Source organism: Lotus japonicus, chromosome 4, assembly GCF_012489685.1.
Source record: "Lotus japonicus ecotype B-129 chromosome 4, LjGifu_v1.2".
Classification (NCBI taxonomy): Eukaryota; Viridiplantae; Streptophyta; class Magnoliopsida; order Fabales; family Fabaceae; genus Lotus; species Lotus japonicus.
The window spans coordinates 25,860,744-25,882,319 of record NC_080044.1 but is presented as its reverse complement, the minus strand read 5'-3'; the positions used below and the strand labels follow the sequence as shown (position 1 = coordinate 25,882,319).

The window sequence follows — 21,576 nt, the reverse complement described above, 5'->3', positions numbered from 1 at the left end:
CTACGTTTTATTTTGGATGAAAATAAATTTTTTTTTTAGAACAAAAAGCTTATATTGATATAACATAAAAATCATGAGAACAATCCTCTCATGTAAATTGGTAAAAGATAAGACAAGAAAAACAACTCAAGCCAAGCCAAAATGACTAAAGGCTTAAACCAACCCATGTACTATTTTGGTGACTAGGGAGCTTGAGAAGAGCCTCATTAAAACCTCCATAGGAAAAACCTAGTGGGAAAAACCCCAGAGAGGAAAAAGAGTACTCAAGCACAAGCTCAAAACCAAAAATAGACACTAAATAATACTCTGAGATATTGAAATGCACAGGATAAAACAACTCCAAAAGCTCTTTAAATTTGCACAAAGTTGAGCCTCAAGCATATATCAGAAATTCCAAAGGCCAACTCTTCACTTGAAACAAACAGCATTCCTTCACAGCTTAATTAACAATATAACTTGGTCAATGACCCACGACCAGAGAGGTTTCCAAGGAAGAGTCACACCAACAAGATTGCAAGCAATAAGCCTTCTCAATCACTTCAGTTTCAAAACCTTTTCAAGCCTTCTTTGATATACTACTCATGGACCACAACCCACAACCAGATAGAATCCATGAACCTGTCAATAATGGATAAACAGAATGCCATCTAAATAAAGCAACACAATATATAATCCAATCTCCCTTCAAATTCCTTACCTCTGACAGATCTAACATTTAGAATGTCAAATCAATAGATACGACATTTAGAATGCCAAATCAATTGATTAAACTGCATCTCTTAAATACTTCCATAATACACCAGAATTTGTCACGGCAACGGAAAACTGCAAAAGAGATTCTAATCTGCAATCCGCAAACATCAAACAGCTCCAATGGAAATGTTTAAGAAGAACAAGCCTCACAATGAAATAAACCCACGCTTGGCTAGTAACACAGCCGAGGAGTTGGCTTCCCTTACAATAATAAGCCTTATTAAAAGATAATAGACAACTTGAGTCAGAAAGACTATATGGCACCTACACCAGACCAACACTTTCCCCTTCACCAAGGCCTCTCACGATCCATGAGAGCCACTTCCGATCACGCCCTCTCAGGGCCCCAACGTAAACAGGCCTGTCATTCTCCAATTCCTCCGCCAAACCCCTTATTGCCTCCTCATCAGACCCTGGAAACCGCAAGCCGACAGATTTCCCTAACAGCCAAGCTTTTGTAGCTCGAGTAATATAGCTACCAGCGCCCTCCCTAGCTGAGCCTTGAAATCGTTGGATGAAAATAAATTAGAAAAACAAAAACCCCCAGGAGTATAGTGCTTTTAAAAAAAAGAGAGGAGTGTAAAAATAATGGGTATATTAGTATATATTCAATTTTCCTTATGTATTTATTATTATTCCCGTATATATATATGTTCTATTTTCACCAACGCTGCATGGTTCCAGTTTCTTCCATTATTTTTCTGACATGAACAAAAATAAGATAGCAGAACAAAGGAAATTTAATCCTGTTCAAATGTTACACGGTAACATTACTATACATCCCTTAAAAACTTGATTTTTTTTACAATTCAAATATTAACATTGACAGGTCTATAGGTTCTATTTAAATTGATTACTGTAGACTATTCATGATACATGTTTGAAACATATTTCCTGTTCTACCAGCTATTCTCACTGATGTATCTATACAATAAATCAACTCACCGTGTAAAACACGGGTAAATATGCTAGTAGTATGAGAAATGAAAAAAGTCAAGGCAAAGGCGGAGAGGGTGCCACCTATAGGCTTTTTTATTTTAAAATAGTTTGGTATAATATAAGATTCAATTGGGGGGAGACAAGGAAAAAATGGCATATCACGTTGCGAAATTAACTGAATATGATAAAGAAAGATCTAGTATACAAGCATCACGTGATGAAGACAACATTAGTGTACAATCAAGAGGGTGTGTAGACCAATAAAGAGAAGTAAAAAGATGAGAGATAAGTGATAAATGTGATTGGAAGTGTGAGACGAAAACAAAAAAAGACGTGTCTCAAATTGCTTTTCAGACAAATATGTGTATTTGTGAAACCGATGCATGGAATTTATACGGGAATGTTTGGGAAAATGATCAATTGGATATTTACACCTGACTATTTTGCATCCCTTTTCGTAATTTTACAAATCATGCCTGACATTTTGCTTCAAGATGTCATAAGTTTTTATCAGAAAAATATGGCTCTATTCAGCCTGTCTTGGTTTTAGCTTGTTTACAATCTTATCAACAGGCAACGATCTGGGTTGAGCTGAAGAGTCCACTATATCATACAAGCCATCATCTTCATCATCATCATAGTCATCATCGTCTTCCTCCTCCTCCTCCTCCTCCTCCTCCTCCTCCTCATTCTCAGCAAGTAAGCTGTCACTTGGGTAACCGTCTTCTGTACCGATTTCAAAGTTTGCAAAAGAACCTTTTTCACCATCTTCACTTGGCAAAATAAATGCTGGATAGGAGTGCTCTGTGGCCTGTGAAATACCCTCAAATTCTTGTACCTTCTCCAAGAGTGCATCAGGACCAAGTTCATATTCTTCCAGCAACAAAGCTTTGCTCGAGTCAACTGCACTCTTCCACAGAGACAACATTTTTGGGCTTGTTTTCACCATGTTGCGGTCATGTTTCGATTGATTATCATCAGAATCACCTGATTAACATTTGAAGGAATCACTTTGATGTTGCATAGCCAATGTTATCTACCAGGTATAAACTTTACCGCATGTTCAGGTCATATAGCACAAATATACAAAAATAAGCAGAGTCTCGTGTAAACTCATCGATGGAATTGAAGGGTGAAAATTAATTCTTGGCGGCAAATATTGTAAATAAATAATAATGTAAACAAATGAGCTTATTAGACAACTGTTAGTAGTATGGTAGTAGTAATATAAATAGTAATAATAGTAGTAAGAAAATCAAGAGTAATACTTAAATCAACGCCAATACCATGACTACTACTATTACTAATAGTAAAACTTGTTAATACTGATCCTGATATTACTTAATACTAATAACAATACTACTAATAATAATAATACTATAGTAATAGTATTCCCAAGCTAATAATTCCCTCAATGCAATAATGCGTTTCAGGAATATATTTTTTACAAATCCTCCAAAGAGAATAAATTTTAGTGCTTTAGTACTATCAGCTGGGATTGCTTATGATCTATATAAGAATTTGGGAGACCTAACTCTACCCCAAAAGCGCTCAAGAAGTGAGGATTGCATTTCCATATATGTGGGCCTTCTCAACACAGCCTCTCATGCCCAGGGCTGGACGTTTAGAGCGTGAGATTTGCAAGACTGGACATTTGCAGGATGGCACATATATGAGTGGTCACCACTTAACGGATATAGGATAGACTTTGATACCATATAAGAATTTGGGAGGCCTGACTCTACCCCAAAATCTAGCTCAAGAGGTGAGGAAAGTCTTCCCATATAAGGGTTATCTTGGTCCTATTTCTAGTCAATGTGAGACGTCTGAAGTATGAACATGATCATTGCCTTACTATGGACGAAAAATATTAATCGATTGTATCTCTAAATTTTACATATTCAATTTGAGGCCAACATGATCATTGCCCTATTTCATAATCATAGTATACCACAACATCTATGTTGAATATCAGTTAAGATTCAGTTTATTATTAGTGCTATCTCATTGTGATATAGTTAAGATTTGTTTATCTATTTTATATTAGTATCTATTTAAATAGAGATGATATCTACTTAAATAGAGATAGGTTTAGTTTGTTTTAATCTCTTTGTTAGTCTATATATATTGTAGTCTAGTCAAGTATTATGAATGAAATACACAATAATTATTTCATCAAATTCAAGTTGGTATCAGAGCCTATCCTAGATCCATTTATTGTTTGTTGTGGAGACCTCCCATAATTGGGCCACCCGTTGTTGTTGATCCCACGTTCCAGGTTGTTCAGTCCTGGACGTGAGGGGGTGTGTTAGAAGTCCCACATTGGCTAGAAATAGAGCATAGATAGCCTTTATAAGGGGTAGTGCAAACCTCAACTCTTGAGCTAGCTTTTGTGGTTGAGTATAGGCCTCCCAATTTCTAATAGAAGCCATCAATCGATCGACCTCAAGTATGTTTTAATTTTGTGTGGTTGTTGTTGGTGAGATGTTGCTTCAACCTTATTTTGTTTTCGGGCGTATTGTTGCTGGTTTTTCGCCGTTGTTTGCTGACTCAGCTACCCTACAACACTCCAGAAGAATTGGTTTTTGTCTTACATCAATTTCAGCCAGATCAAGTATGAGAAGTTGTCTTTTGCCTGCCCATGAATTTAGCAAAAGTTCGAAAGATTATTCAATTTGAAGTATGAGAAGTTGTCTTTTGCCGCCATGGATTTACTAGAAGTTTGAAAAGTTATTCAAGTCAGAGATTTGCCAAGACCGTCATTATTAAGGGATATCTATTAAGATAATTTTCTTCTTGGGTTCGATTTGTTACAAGCTTAAAGCTAAGTAAGCTTTAGCTTGAGGGGGAGTGTTGAATATCAGTTAAGATTTAGTTTATTATTAGTGCTATCTCATTGAGATATAGTTAAGATTTGTTTATCTATTTTAGATCAGTATCTATTTAAATAGAGATGATATTTGTTTAAATAGAGATAGGTTTAGATAGATTTAGTTTGTTTTAATATCTTTGTTAGTTTATATATATTGTAGTCTAGCAAGTATTATGAATGAAATACACAATAATTATTTCATCAAATTCAAGTTGCGCTAACCCTGTTTGGTTTGGTTTTGGTTTTAGGGCTTTAGCTGCGAGTTGCGCTAGCCCACTCTCTAATGTTTGAGAGTTGTCTGTGTCAAAGTTGACACCATTGTTTGTCTTAGAAGCTATTAGAAATTGAGGGTCTATACTCAACCACAAAAGCTAGCTCAAGAGTTGAGGTTTGCACTACTCTTATAAAGGCTATATATGCTCTATCTCTAGCCAATGTGAGACTTCTAACACACCCCCTCACGTCCAGGACTGAACAACCTGGAACGTGGGATCAACAACAACGGGTACCCCAATTATGGGAGGTCTCCACAACAAACAACAAATGAATCTAGGATAGGCTCTGATATCATATTAGAAATTGGGAGGCCTATACTCAACCACAAAAGCTAGCTCAAGAGTTGAGGTTTGCACTACCCCTTATAAAGGCTATCTATGCTCTATCTCTAGCCAATGTAGGACTTCTAACAATATATATGTTCACTATTCAAGATATTGGAACTGGTCGTTCAAAAACAAAATGACCCAATTTAATTTTTATGAAAATATTTAAGCTTGTTATAAAAAAGGGGTTAATAGTCGATTCATAAGCAAATAAGAATGTAGCTCTCTACCTCCTCAAGGGGATTTCATCACCTTGAAGAGGCTCTGAACCTACTTTAGAATGGTTTGTTCTCTTCTTATGGGCAGACCTTTATTCTCTTGGTAGAATTTTTTGTCTTTTTTTCTCACTTAACACCACCTCCGCCTCCTTTTCTTTAGCGGACTCACGGTTACCAATAGTCCTGACATCTTCCATCAAAAGACTTGATTTTGGCTAATTTTGTTGAGAAAATGAATGGCTTTAAGTGACAAGTCCAGCTTCAGTGAAGTGTGATGAGTCATGAGTGATGACACCGCTTCAACGGTACCAGAAGTATTTCTACTAAGGTCAAAAAATGTGTTGAAGTTGGAATCATGAGGTTTAGGAGCCCCTTGTTGGTGCCGATTGTTTTTTCTTCCCATTTTGCTTTCATGTTTTCTAATGTTATAGTGATTTTGAGCAAGCAAGCATGGATTATATTGTGTATTTGTGGTATTTTGTTGTATTGCTCTCATTAGTGTTTTAATACCCTTGGTTTATAAGTGTCGTTTGGCTTGAATTAACCCTTAATCTGTTCTCCCTAGACCAAAAAAGATAGATAAGGGTGATCCAGTTAATTATATAGGTCTATAGCACCTTATTGAGTAATAGGTCATGCGGCTGTTAGTGGAAGACTGGAGCCCCATTCCTCATGGGAGGGTTTCACTAAAATTGACATCATCTACAAATAGGCTAGGTCTCCTCTAACTTAAGGGTGAGTGCTTTATGCATTGAGAGCTGCAAGTCTGCAACTCAACTTGAAGCATGAAGGGGAAGATTCAGCATCCAAAAGAAAGACCAATAGTACACTCATGGTCAAGACTGGTATGCACTTTTATCATGATTATTCTCATTTAGTGTTCTATAATCATATATAGGATATCAAATAAATGTTACAACATTTTCTCTGCGACATACCTGTATTGTCCAAATTCTTTGTAATGCCAGCTTCAGTAGGAGTGAAAAGCGGAGGAGGTTGTGGATACCATGGTTTCCAGTCTTTGCCCCTCCACATCAATATCTGCTCATCATCGAAAGATAACAGCACACAAGGAACCAAATCCTGCAACCACACAAGGATCAAAGTGCAAGCAGCACAATACTTGGCAAAACTAAAGTCAGATATATGATGCCTAATTCTTTACACTGCATATGGCCGGTATTTATTATGTTCTATGAGACAAAGATTTATCAGAGACTTTTCAATTACGAAGTCCAAAGCATATATTGTTTCAGTAAACTAATAACTTTAACAAGTCCCTCATGTTCCCAAGAGTTGGAACATAAAGAAGACTGACAGCAAAAATAAGTATTGAGCTTTGACACAAGTATGAAGGTTATTTTGTAGTGATAAGCAGAAACTCTATCATGAAGTAATCATTCCCTGGTCAGGGTGCCTTAAGATTTCTAAGATGGACCTAATCCTCACTTAAATGTGAAATATCAAACTGATGATCCTAAATCATGCACTTCATGTCAAATTGGCTTTTGCCTAACTAAGCAACTATAAAACACCCCTTAATAGAATAAGAAAAAGGCTTATATTGGACATAGAAATAATTTCAACAAACACTTTAGATTGAATCTAAAGTCAAAACTGATGAATCCTAACGGCCACACTCTTAAGCTTGTATAATTTTTCTCATTTATTTTGTGCATAATGTGGCTTCATCTGCATTTTGAATTAATTCCATTAACTTAATATAATAATGCCTAACATAGATCAAAACTATTTTGGGTCAGGCAACAACAGGTCGCCTCCCCCCCCCCCCCAAAAAAAAAAGAGCAAGATGAACGCTTGCTATCTAGTATTCTAGTACGTTGAGCTTGGCACTTTGAATTAATTCCATTAACTTAATATTATAATACCTAACACAGGTATCAAAATTTATTTTGGTCAGGCAACAACAGGTCGCCGTCCCCCCTAAAGAAAAGAGAAAGATGAAAGCTTGCTATCTAGTATTCTAGTACCTTGAGCTTGGCACCTAATTTCTTGTAATCACTAGGATCTAAACCCTTGCAATCAATCTTCACCAAAGGACTTCCTTCGAAAGCACCTCTTACATCCTTTACCAAAGAGATGTATACTCCATTTTTGGCTGCAACATCATAAAAAATAATAACCATAACCCATGTCTTGAATAAATGTGAAACTAGCACAAAGGAATGTTTTATCAGTAGAAAAGAGTGCTTTGCAGGAAAAATATACAGATCAATAAAGAACCTCAAAACTTGATGACCATTTATTTATCTTTTTCTATGTTACTTGATTTTTATCATCTTTACTCCAGCGAAGAGATTTTGGCCTCTACTCTGCTTGTTTTTATCCAAGTTCTCTTTTCAATATCTTACTCTGCTAACAAGCAGATATTCTTTCTTGACAAGACAATCATGAAGTCAAAAGCATTTCAAATATTCAAATCTTTTATTTTGACAGTGATACTTGTTAAATATAAATCCTGACGACATCTTGTCTATTTGCAGAAATTACACAGCTATTAATAACACCATAATGTACCTCAGCCAACTTTATGGAATACCTTAAACCTAAGGAATTCGAGTTTATACAAAGTCTTGCCTCACACTCTGTGACTTCTGTCACTTTAGGCAAGATAAAATAAGGACATAGTGATAGAAACCAGAAATTGTAGATGTATTATTGAAGAACCTAATCCCTAATTTGGGAATTAGAGCAAGTTACATGGAAGAGATGCCAAACACTCTTCCAAAACCTAGAAAGAGAACCACTTCTCTCTCTAAACCAAAATTCCAAATGAATACCAAGATGACTAATGTTCTCTAACCCTATCTTATTTATAGGCAACAAGCCTTGCTAACCCTCTTAACTAACTATCTAATTATATGATAACTCCCTCACTTAACTAACTAAACCATGTGTACCTATCAATACTCCCCCCCTGAAAATGCTGAAAATAGAATCCAATTGAATGCCAATGCTGAAAATTCACCACTATTCCACCAGGGTCCCATAGCCGAAAGCAAAGAGTCCAAAACATGTATGACTTGGGGAAAATCTTCACTGTCCTGCTGAAACTAATGTGGCCTAAATACCATTGCTGGAAAAACAAGTGGCAGAAGTTCCAATTGATGCAAAGAGGTTGAAATAGCACTGTAGCAGAATCTTCAAAAGCAAACCTCGGCATGAAAGAATTGGCAGGTATCGTCCCACAACTAGCAAACAAAGGCTCAAGAAGTCCCATACTTGAACCAGCACTAAAAATCAACCCTCTACAACCATGTGACTCAAGTCGTGAAAATGTCCAACTATCACAAATATGTTGATACCTCCAAATCTGTTTTTGCCTCCAAACTAAAACATTGAACTCAGAACTGTGAGAGCCCAAGCTTTGGAACCCAGCATCTAATTCGATGGAAGCATTAGATTGACAAGACCAAGCACTAAATTGGCTATGAATTAGAAGTTCTGGAACTGAATACCACTCCAACTTATAGCTCAGTTTCCTTTGCAAACAATCAGCCATGTGTGATGTGTTGGGCCAACCCTCACAAAAATTGAAATAAATTTTGATGTGGTTCCTTAACTCTTGAAACAACAAGCTAGCAGAAACTTCAAACCTTTTTCCCTTCTCATATACAGTGCTGACGAAAACTTTCAGCTGTACAACCACCTTCTCACTAATCCTTGCCACTGTAGCTGCATTGATGTCCCTGTACAAGCCTAATTCCAACACACAAGGCATTGTCTGATTAGTGACACTCCTTGGCCCAAGTCATTTGATATCCAGCTGCATGATTATGACCAGGCATTCCTTTTCTAATTTGGGCCCAATCTCCTGCATGGCCCAATTCCTCCCATTTGAGATGTGGCTTGGCCCATTCGTTTTCTGAGTCGGTGCCCGCAGCCCCCCTTTCTCTGTTGCGGCGCAAAGTCATGGCTGTCGACACACCACAAGGCCGGCGGCTTCGCCGGTGGCCAATTCGCCTCTTCCGGCCTGCAAGGATGCCGGTTCAACAACCCGAACCACCCAAATAACGACCCTCCCGCATGCAACACTCTCACCGTGATGTTCTGCAGTTTCGGTGGCGGCCGTTGGAGCGATTCTGATAAGATAGGGGAATAGAATCATGGATAATTATTATTGATACTGCAGAGATGAAGAATCTCTACTGGGAATAGTACAATACAGCAGGAGTTCGAGAGCCTGTTCTCTCCATACTACCAAACTTATAATTTCCTGGATGATCATCTAATAGGCTACATCTATTATTTATACAACTGCATAGTGCAGTTTCTATTTTGAATTCAAACTGACATACACACATAATAACTGCTAACTCCTAATAACTACAGACTGGTAACTGCCCCTATCCATCTGCCAAATTCGTATTTCCCCTCTCTCCTTGCTGTTTTGGCTGCTCAGCAGTCTCCATGGCCACAGTAGTGGCTGCGCCACCCCCCATGGTGGTTCCAGACCTGAAATTCTTCTTTTTCCGGCGATAAACTTGGATCAAAGGAGGTTTAATCTTATCAATACCGCCCCCTTGAAGATTCACCTTGTCCTCAAGGTGAAAGTCTGGAAAGGCTTCATGAATGCGGGCCACCGATTCCCAACTATTCTCACAAGAAGGAAGATTCTGCCAGGAAATCAGAACCTCAACATGACCAGGAGAATCTTCACGAACATTGAGAACCGATTCGGGATAAACTTGCAACTCGTGATCTTCAGATAGCATGGGAGGCAAGGGCTGAGATTGAAACGAATCGCCAATGGCTTTCTTAAGAAGAGAGACATGGAACACCGGATGAATTCTGCTATGGGAAGGAAGGTCCAATTTATAAGCTACAGCTCCAACTTTGGCTAGCACTTGGAATGGCCCATAGAATCGTGGACTGAGTTTCTGATTAACTCGTTGAGCCAAAGATCGCCTTCTATAAGGCTGCAACTTCAAGAAGACCCAATCGCCAGCTTCAAATTCCACTTGTCTTCTGTGTTTGTTGGCATATGTACGCATGATATCCTGAGACTTAAGCAAGTTGTCTCGCAAATCTGCCAACAATTCGTCCCGGTCCTTAGAAAGTTTATTAACCTCATCTAACTTGGAAGGAATGGTCGAACCTTTGAAAAGAAGAGGAGGATCCTGCCCATACAAGGCTTGAAAAGGTGACATTTTGCTGGAAGCATTATAATTAGTATTAAACCAGAATTCAGCCCATGGAAGACAAGAAACCCATTTTTTGGGTTTGGAACCTGTAAGACAGCGCAAGTACACCTCCAAGCACCGGTTGACAACTTCGGTTTGACCATCAGTTTGGGGATGATAAGCAGAACTAAATTTCAATTGAGTACCTGCTGCTCGGAAAAGTGCCTTCCAAAAATTGCTCAAGAAAAGGGGATCTCGATCAGATACAATGGAGGAAGGAAAACCATGGAGCCTGACAATTTCTTGAAGGAATACTGCAGCAACCTCAGTAGCTGTATAGGGATGACCCAAGGCCAAGAAATGTGCATATTTTGTAAGACGATCAACTACTACCAGAATGGTGTCTTTCCCCATGGATTTAGGTAAACCAGTGACAAAATCCATGGAAATATCTGTCCAAACTTGAGTAGGAACGGGTAAAGGTTGCAATAAGCCAGCCGGAGTTAAAGTATCACTTTTGTTCCTTTGGCAAACATCGCAAGCAGCCACATAGTTCTTGATGTCAGATTTCATGCCGTCCCAATAAACCAAGTTGGCCACCCTTTTGTATGTTCTGAAGATTCCGGAATGCCCTCCCATCAATGAAGAATGAAACTCTTTCAAGATGACTGGTATACGGGAGGAAGTCTTTGATAAAACCAATCTACCTTTAAAGAATAGTTTCTGATCACGCAAGACATATCCGGAATGAGAAGTAGGGTCCAGAATCAAGTCTTGTATAATTTTCTGCAACTTGTCATCTTTATTGACTTCTTCCACCCATTCTTCAAAATCATGAATTTGTAAGATAGAAATGGCTCAATAAGAACTCCGCCGGGATAAGGCATCAGCAGCAGAATTGTCTTTACCCGGTTTGTACTGAATATCAAAGTCAAACCCAGCCAACTTAGAAACCCACTTGAATTGTTCTTCACCCAACATGCGTTGATCTGCCAAAAACTTCAAACTTTTCTGATCAGTTCGGATTATAAAATGATGACCCAACAAGTAATGGCGCCATTTCTGGACAGCTTTGACAACCGCCATCAGTTCGCGATCATAGACTGATTTCCTTTGATTCCGATCAGATAAAGTTGTACTCCAAAAAGCCAAAGGGCGACCTTCCTGCAATAAAACAGCACCCAAACCTGTACCTGAAGCGTCAGTCTCTAAAACAAAAGGCTTGGTAAAATCAAGAACAGCCAGCATAGGAAGAGTAGTCATGGCATTCTTTAATTGTTCAAAAGCAGCATGAGCATCAGAACTCCATTGAAAGGCATCTTTCTTCAATAAATTAGTCAAAGGTTTCGCAATCTTCCCATAATTCAGTACAAAACGGCGGTAATAACCTGTTAGCCCAAGAAAACCCCTTAAACTTTTGATGTCCTTGGGAGTAGGCCACAACCACATAGCCTCTAATTTCTTTGGATCAACAGAAACTCCACTTGCAGAAATGATGTGACCCAAATACTCCAAAGTCTCTTGGCCAAAAGTGCATTTCTTCCCATTGACTTTCAAATCATGTTGTTGTAATAGAGATAAAACAGTGTGCAAATGTTGGATATGATCTTCCATGGAGAGGCTATATATCAAAATATCATCGAAGAAAACTAATACAAACTTGCGGAGAAGGGGCCTCAAAACTTCATTCATTAAAGATTGGAAAGAAGAGGGTGCATTAGTGAGACCAAAAGGAAGTACCAGAAATTCGTAATGACCTTCATGAGTTCTGAATGCAGTTTTTTCAATGTCACCTTCCTTCATTCTGATTTGGTGATAACCGGAACGCAAATCCAGCTTTGAAAAGATTCGTGCCCCTCCTATTTCATCCAACAATTCATCAATGACTGGAATTGGAAATTTGTCTGGCACGGTGATCTTGTTTAAGGCCCGGTAATCAACACAAAACTGCCAACTACCATCTTTCTTTCGAACCAGAATTATGGGGCTGGAGAAGGGACTTGTAGATGGACGAATAATGCCGGCATCTAACATTTCAGCAACCAATTTCTCAATTTCGTTTTTCTGGTAATGAGGATATCTATAAGGTCTTAAGTTAGGAATTTGCGCCCCTTCCTTGAGATGAATCGCATGATCTTGCCGACGGTGAGGTGGTAATCCTTCCGGCGGTTCAAAGATGGAAGGAAATTGGTGGAGAATGGAAACTAAATCTGCTGGAACATTAGCCCTCCAATCTGTTTCCGCTCGAATTTGATGAAAATCAATGAGAAATCCCTCACCATGTTGCAAAGCCTTGAGTAAGGAATTTAAAGAAGCATCCTTCTTGCATAATTCAGGATCCCCTTGGAGTGATAACTTCTGGCCATTCATAGTAAACCGCAAAGTCAACTGTTCAAAGTTAGCTCTAATGTCACCAAGACTTGCTAACCATTCTAGGCCCAATACAATGTCCACTCCGCCAAGGCCAAACAAATAAAATTGCTGATTGACCGGCACATTGTGTAACAGCAAAGACACGTCCTTACAAACACCCTTGCATGGAATCTTATGACCATCCCCTACTTCAACTACATAAGATGGAGTATCCTCAACCTTCAAGTGCAATTCCTGTACTAACGCCTTGGAAATGAAATTATGAGTTGCTCCACAATCAACTAACACCACAACTTTGTGATCTTCAATAGTTCCCCAAACCTTGAAAGGCCTTCTGGAAGTGAATCCAACAATACTATTCAGGGATAAATGTGGGACAGGTTCCGTTTCGGGGTGACAATCTGGATCATCTTCTGGTTCAGAATCGCCAGTCTCTTCCATCAGCATAACTCGAAATTGTTTGTTCTTGCACACATGGTTAGGCCCAAATTTTTCATCACAGCGAAAACATTCTCCTTTCCGATCTTCTCCTGGTAATCAGCATCAGAAAGTCTACGGTAATTACCCGGTCGATTTCTTTGAAATGGTTTATCCACTGAGACACTACCAGAATAAGATGAAGATGGTGTGTAACTTTTGCCTCCACTCTTCTGTGTAGTATCAACTGTGACAGTTCGAGAAATGGATGGAGACTTATAAGAATTACTGAACCTTGAACCAGAAGTGGAATTTGGATGAACCTTACTAACTGCAAGATTTTTCTGCTCAATCATTAAAACCTTTTGGACCATGATGGATAAGGTTGTTGGTTCATAAAGTTTAATTTCTGCACCTATGTCCTCCTTCAAACCATTCACAAAGATATCCATTAAGTGTGTTTCATCAATGTCTTTCAACATGCCGGCAAATTTCTCAAATTGTTCCACAAATTCCGCCACCGAATCTTCTTGCTTAAGGGCTAGTAAAGCAGCAAAGGGATTGAGAGTACTTGAAACTGGGAACCTCTTCAGAATTGCCAACTTAAAAGTGTCCCAGTCTGCGTGAGGATGACAACCTTCCCACCATTGAAACCATGATAGAGCTTTTCCATCCAGTGCCACCAGAACCGCCTGCAATCTCCCCTCCTCTGGAACTCCACGAATTTGGAAGAACCTTTCCAACTTATGAACCCAACCATAGGCATCAGCAACACCATCAAAAACTGGAACCTCCAACTTCCGCCAACGTGCAGAAGTGTTATCACAGTTAGACTCTTCTTCCTGTCCTGGGCGCTTAATGCTCTGTTCATGATTGTCTCTTTGAGAGCCAAGGTCGTCCCGATGCATGAACGTCTCCATCATATTTTCCAAACGTTGAATTCGTTGATCAGTTTGTTGACGGTCAATCTGTGCTTGTTGACGATCAGCCTGTGCTTGTTGACGATCAATCTGCAACATTTCCATAATTTCTTGCATCCGCTCCATTGGATCTTGACTGGCTTCAGAACGAGTTTTTCCCATTTATAAAGTGAACCACTTAAGTACCACAGCACCTGGATGGTGCTCTGATACCAGAATGATAAGATAGGGGAATAGAATAATGGATAATTATTATTGATACTGCAGAGATGAAGAATCTCTACTGGGAATAGTACAATACAGCAGGAGTTCGAGAGCCTGTTCTCTCCATACTACCAAACTTATAATTTCCTGGATGATCATCTAATAGGCTACATCTATTATTTATACAACTGCATAGTGCAGTTTCTATTTTGAATTCAAACTGACATACACACATAATAACTGCTAACTCCTAATAACTACAGACTGGTAACTGCCCCTATCCATCTGCCAAATTCGTATTTCCCCTCTCTCCTTGCTGTTTTGGCTGCTCAGCAGTCTCCATGGCCACAGTAGTGGCTGCGCCACCCCCCATGGTGGTTCCAGACCTGAGATTCTTCTTTTTCCGGCGATAAACTTGGATCAAAGGAGGTTTAATCTTATCAGATTCCCTCTTCTTCAATGGAAAACCATGGCTGCCCGAGTGCGGTTGCCGGAGCTTCACCTCTGACGTCACCTTGGCCTTTCCTCTTTTCAGTGCTTGTGGCCGGAGATGGATGCGTTTCTCCATCATCGGTTGCTGATGGATCTTCCATCCAAACTTCTCCCAACCATCTCTTCCTTCAACCTCTGTATCAAAGGTCAGGTTTTTCTCCGCCATTGATGTCGACCCCAATTCCTTCTGCCACTCCTCCTCTGTTACCCAATTGTCTTCCGCTACTTCAAGATTGAGTTGCTTCATCTCAGAGGTGAAAACCCCCTCTGTTTCAGACGCTTGCTCATCCACCGTAGCGTCTTCTTCCGCCGCCGTTTCCGATTCTCTCTCTGTTTCAAGAACGGATTTCTGAGTCGCCTCCACCACTGCTGAAACTGTCTGCATCGCGGTTTCCAAATTTGCTGGCAATACCGCCGCCGCTACACGCTGTTTCTGCCGCTTCATGATCAACTGGTGTCGATTGGTTAGCCATCACTGCAACCTCTGGTTTCTCCAGAGTCTCCTTTGCTGCCGCTAACTTTTCCTCCGACATGACATCAGATTCCATCTGCGATGCCTCTGCTTCTCTTCTTTCTTGTTCTCTCTGTTTTCTCTTCTCTTCAAGGTCTCTCAACCGTTCTTCTAATCTTGAGATTTCTTTCTCAAGAGCAGGGTTTGCAACGAATTGCACCCCCAATTTCTTCGTAACTGCCGCAAGAAGTATCTCATTCTTTGCAGTCATGGCCTCTAGTGACTCCATTTTCGCCCTTGATTCTTTGCATTGCTGCACCACTTCCTCAAAATTTCTCGCCATACTCCTTGTCCCTTCCATAATGCAGCAAGGAATTTGTGGTTCAGGCAGATCGGTGCTCTGATACCAATGATAGAAACCAGAAATTGTAGATGTATTATTGAAGAACCCTAATCCCTAATTTGGGAATTAGAGCAAGTTACATGGAAGAGATGCCAAACACTCTTCCAAAACCTAGAAAGAGAACCACTTCTCTCTCTAAACCCAAATTCCAAATGTATACCAAGATGACTAATGTTCCCTAACCCTATCTTATTTATAGGCAACAAGCCTTACTAACCCTCTTAACTAACTATCTAATTATATGATAACTCCCTCACTTAACTAACTAAACCATGTGTACCTATCACATAGCGACAATAAATTGTCAAATTTCTTCATGTAGTGTGAGTTTGAGTTAATTAGAAATAAAGATCTAAAACTAATAGATGGTTACCTAATTTACATATTGGTAACAGGTTTTTCCCTTTCTTCCGTAATTCATCAGCTTCAGCTTTTGTTAATCCTCCTGGAGCATCTTGTATAAGTTTTGGGTAAACTGGAGCAGCTGGCTTCCAAAGCATCACTGGATACTGTGGACGAGTACTATGGTCGTAGTTTCTGCCACGGAAAAGATAAACTACACCACCAACTCGATGAATTATTTTCCCCCCTGTTTTCTCCTGTCAAAGCATATAAAGATATAATGTCAAGGCAAACAGAAAATCTTATGAGACAATCAACTTTCATGCATATGGTTCATAATTAATTTATTGCTTTTGTCAATGTTGTGCGATAATTGGTTGGAGGGCAGAGGAAATAAGAAAAGTAAAAGTATGAACTGAATCAATATCTCAATCTAGCTATGCATTGAAGACTATACTACCTTCAAAACTGAAGATAGAGAAGTAATGCATCAACTAGGAAACAGAAGACGTCAAAACGCTTCAACTGAATATCATTATATTCCTTATTTACTTTAATTTAAAAAATGGTGAGACAAGAGAAGAAAACCAACAGCGCCGCGACTATAGCCCTCATAAAATTATTTTCTATTTAGCCAATAGGTTTCATGACAATTACATGCATCAAAATATATAGAATTTATCAGCATTGCATGCCATGAGACTGCCCAGAAAAAGCATCAGCCATTGCGATGTACATTTCAACAACTCAACTGGAAATTCCCCAGACGTTAAATAAACCTTTGATTCCCTACTTCACAAAAGCACAAGGCCAAACGCATATGAAGAGAAGTGCTAGACCTAGAAACAATCACAGGCCATTAGCGATTTCGGTACACTATCTACAACTAGAACTTTGAAAGTTACCAAAAAAAGGTATCAGCTTGAAGTATCATAATCTTCTTTAACAAATCTATCTCAGGAATGATATTGTGCAAATGTGTTGGTAAATATGCTGACTGGTTGAAAAAGCCAGAATTTGATGGCAAGAAATCATAAAGCAGCAAATACACAAGCCAAAGGAATCTATTTAAAAGAACAATGAGAAGGGGTACCTCAATGACTTGACAAATATTATCCATATCTACAGTAGGAACACCTTTACAACGAACTTTACAGACACGGCGACGCCTCCAATGTGAATGTATCAACTCCAACATGTTATGTGTTAGTCCATCCCTTCCTAGACCATCAAACTAAACATCATTAACACAGTCCTTCACAATTTTGAATCTTGGCTCCTATAAAGTGACAAATTCACTTCAGAAGGAAAAGTAAGGAGTCATCGGCATATAAATATTGTGATTATATCCATGCACAGGTATAACAAATTATAAGCCACCAACAAATGGCTAGTGATGAGGGTTTCGAGTAGTTTGCATGAATTCATAGGTCCAAACCTCAGTCACCATTATACACCAAAAAGTAATAACAAATTACGAAATTATTTAAATTTCAACAGTTAATGTTCAAATCAATCACTATGACTCGCTGCTTCTCTCACTTTAAATGAGTCAAATTACAGAATTGCGGTGAACTGCCAACTACATTGGCAACAATTGACCGCAACTTCAAGTTCAAAAATGGGTTTTGATTCATTCCGACATTTGTTTCTCTTCTATCTCATTTACACTCGCTTTCTCTTCCTATCTCTCTCTACTTCCTATCACATCACACATCATATCTATGTATTCTCTCGCATTTCTTCATTTCTCTCATTTGATGCGAGTGCGAATGGAGTGTGAACAAAAACTTATTGCTAAAAAATAATCCAACAACTACCCTTGAATCATAAAAAGTTCTTCAATTTTTTCAATTAATTTACATTTTTGTTGGAAACAGTTGCAGCAGCAAGAACTCACCAAGATTAACCTGTTTATTATCAGACACCAAAGGCTTAACAAGCATTTGTATCTCCCAGCGTTTGAGAGGTTCACCAAGTATCTCCTCCCTGGTTTTCACCTCCTTCGGGTACTTCCCAAGCCGAAACGACCTCGCCATTTCAACGCTCTTCACTCCCTTCGTTTCAGGAGGAGGAGGGTTCAACGAATCGAACAACGGAACCTTCCTCCTCTTCTTCTTCTCCTTCGCGCTCTTCAACGGTGCCTTTCCGGTCCACGGCCTCGGCATGGTTGGCGGCGCGAAGGGGAGGAACGCCGGCTCCCGAATCGCCAGGGGCTTTGCCTTCGGGGTCTCCGAGTAGCTGAACTGGAACTCGAAGGGGGCGCCGGGGAGGAGGTACGACACGCCGGACTCCCCGATGATTACGGACCGGTCGCCGTCTGACGAGATGACGCCGCCGCGTTCCACGGGCTTGAAGTACTTGGAATTGTGGTGGTGCTTGAGGCCCGGGTTCGGCGGTAGTGGTGGCGGGTTTTGGGATTTTTTTGAAGGTGGGTATTTGGGGATTGGGATTGGCGGCGGAGGGGTGGCGGAGGAGGTGGTGGGGATGTGGGGTGGTGGCGTTGAAGGTAAGGAGGAGAAGAGGTTCCTCCCTCCAGGAAGGGAGGAAGATAGTGAAACTATCACCATGGATTATGGAACTTGGTTCTCACTTCTCATACACTTGATGCAACTATTATTACCATGGATTTTGATAAAATAAAAGAAAAAAACACTCTCTTGTTTGCTTCAAATGATGTTCTTCTTGTGTTGGTTAGGGATCAGAAGGAGGGAAAAGGTAAGATACTGACCAATAGTGTCTGCTGTTTTGTTCTTCTAATATTTTTTCGGTTACTACCTTCAACACAACACTGATATTTGTCTATCACTATTCACTAGTATCTTTTTTTTTTGAAAGTCACTAGGATCTTTTCTAGGCTTAATAGTAAGGGACCTTGGTCCAAGGCCCATGTTGTTTTTTCATTTGCTATCATAATTTGTAAAATAAAATTAATTCCTCGTGTACTATATGCTCAATTTAAAATGATCCTTAGATATCAATAGCATCTTGATTTTGTTATGACGTAGGATTGTGGAACTGAGATAGTTGAGGAATTCATAATTCTTTTGTTCTCAATTTTATCAAGTGAAGTATTAAAAGCATCGGTACAACTGTTCTAAAGTCTAAGTCTGACATTTCATGATAATAAACTGCAAACTGGAGAAACAATTTATATATTATCATATGAGACCAAAGTTCTCTCATTAGATAAAAGTAACTAACATAACTCATTATAGGACAGTTAAAAACCAAAGCATAATCTCTGGATCATGTGGGTATGTTGTCTTCTTAGTACGATTGTGTTTATGAGCTCGCACGTGAGATGTGGACGGTTCGTAAAGAGCTGGATCTTGTTTGGGATGGTTCTAATGAGGAGGCCATTGAGGGGTGTGTGCAACATCTCAAACGTACCACCCTGATAAATATGGTTCCTCTTGAGACTTTAGTTCTTTGTGGTTTGGGTTGTTTTCCTTTCGTCTTGTTTGCTTTGGTCTTGCTTTTAGGGTTGTTTTTTAGTTGACTTATTGTGGTAGATTTTGGTTGTTCATGTTTTATTGTATTGGTTACATATTGTGCCTCGAGTGACTCAGAGATACTTTTTAGGGATGTTGTACTCTTTTTCCTTCACTAGGTTTTATCCCAATGGGTTTTCCTCGGAAGGTCAAAAGACTTTAAGATGTTCAAATATCATCTTGGTAACGGTGTCTTGGGAAGGTGTTTCAGTGATAAATGCTAGCAAGCGTTCCAGGAGTATAAATAGAAATGCTTTCTGAGTGAAGAGAGCATACTCGAAAGGAATCAACATGGCAAATTATGAGAGAGCTCTTAACGAGTTGAGAGAGAGAGAGAGCATTCGAGCAGAACCTGTATGCTGCTCTATACTACCGGAGGACGACGGTTGGTTGCACCCGCCAGCTTGTTTGTCGGTTGCTTGCAATGGAGTTGGATCTTGTCCTTGATGCGACACTTCGCATTGTAAGATCAAGGTTTGATCAGTGGTTGCATCTCTATATTTTGATGATTACAATTAAGGTTTGTGATGATGAACAATTGTGGTACCCTAACGTTTGTCTTTTTAAGTTGTGACAAACAGGTTCTGAATCCGACCCAAGCCTATTCGTTCAGAAGAAGAAGAACCAAGGGTTACTAAAAAGAGAGCTCTTCATCCTACCATGTTCGTTCTGAACAGTGGCAAAAGCTTCAGAAGCTCTGAAGATGGAAGCTCTCAAGAAGATCTGAAGAACTCAAGTCAGAAGTTCTGAAGACCAGATGTTCCAGTGGAACGGTCCAGAAGCAGAAGACTCAAGTTCTGAAGACTTGCAAGAAGTTGGTTCTGAAGATCCAAGCTATTCTAGCTCTGACGATCAGAAGTTCTGAGGAACTTGTTCAGAAGCAGAAGTTGCATGGTCAGAAGACTCCAAGCTCCAATCTGACGATGATCAGAAGCTTCATCAACGTTCATCTGAAGCTCATTGATCTCAAGTCAACCGGTGAGAGGACAGGTCGCTATCACAGTACAACATCGTACAAGTCTCAGTCTGTCCGCCACCTACCTTGTACAGCCTAGCAGTCTGATATTACAGAATTGCCACTCCAACGGATAAAACCCTAGCAACGGCTACATCACAAGTCTTGGAGTATATAAAGGCTGAAGAAAGAAGAAAGAGGCCAAGAAACTTTGCTGAAAATATTCAACATATACGAACCATTCTCTTAGCATTATTTCTTCACTGTTCTTAAACTTCTGAGTTTACTATTCGCTTGTTAGAAGCACTCTTTGTAAACCCGAAACCTTTTACATCATATTGTAAAGTTCATCAAGAGACCAAGGTTGGTCGGATCTTGAGAGGACTGAATCAAGGCTGATTCAGTATTTAGCTAGTCTTAAGAGGTCGATAGATCAGCTTCTTAAGAGGATACTAGTGAGAAAATCAGTGTATTGTTAGTCACTTAGCAGGTTGCAAAGTGCAGTTGTAACACTCATTGATTTTAGTGGATTGCCTTCATCAGAAGAAGGAAGAAATCACCTTCACAGGTGGACTGGATTAGCTTGAGCTTTTATCTCAAGTGAACCAGGATAAAATACTCGTGTGCTTTACTTCCTATCTTTCAGCACTTAGTTTTTATCTTTGAGTTTTGAAAAAGCAGAAAAAGTATATCCAAGATTCAAAAACTCTATTCAAACCCCCCTTTCTAGTGTTTTTCGCACCTTCAATTGGCATCAGAGCTCCGGTTCTGATTTTAACACCTAACAGTGTTCAGTGATCCAGAACCTTGTGTGAAAAACAAGCAATGGCCCAAGCCAATACTTCCGCTGACAACAATAACAACAACAATCAACTCAGAGCACCAATCTTTGATGGTGAAAAGTTTGAGTACTGGAAAGATAGAATAGAATGTTATTTCCTTGGCACTGACCCAGATCTCTGGGATATGGTCATTGAAGGCTATACTGATCCAGTAG

The 21,576-nt window shown here is 39.5% G+C and overlaps 1 protein-coding gene across 1 annotated transcript; it reads right to left on the bottom strand.

Annotated features, from left to right (window-relative positions):
• Positions 1–2,059: 2,059 nt before the first annotated feature.
• LOC130711827 (CRS2-associated factor 2, chloroplastic) lies at positions 2,060–18,896 on the bottom strand. Its single transcript, XM_057561587.1, has 6 exons — positions 18,031–18,896; positions 17,224–17,351; positions 16,162–16,387; positions 7,376–7,503; positions 6,323–6,467; positions 2,060–2,679 (listed from the first exon to the last, which is right to left on the bottom strand). The coding sequence occupies exons 1-6, from the start codon at positions 18,698–18,700 to the stop codon at positions 2,219–2,221; spliced, it is 1,758 nt and encodes a 585-aa protein (XP_057417570.1). The 5' UTR covers positions 18,701–18,896; the 3' UTR covers positions 2,060–2,218.
• Positions 18,897–21,576: the final 2,680 nt, after the last annotated feature.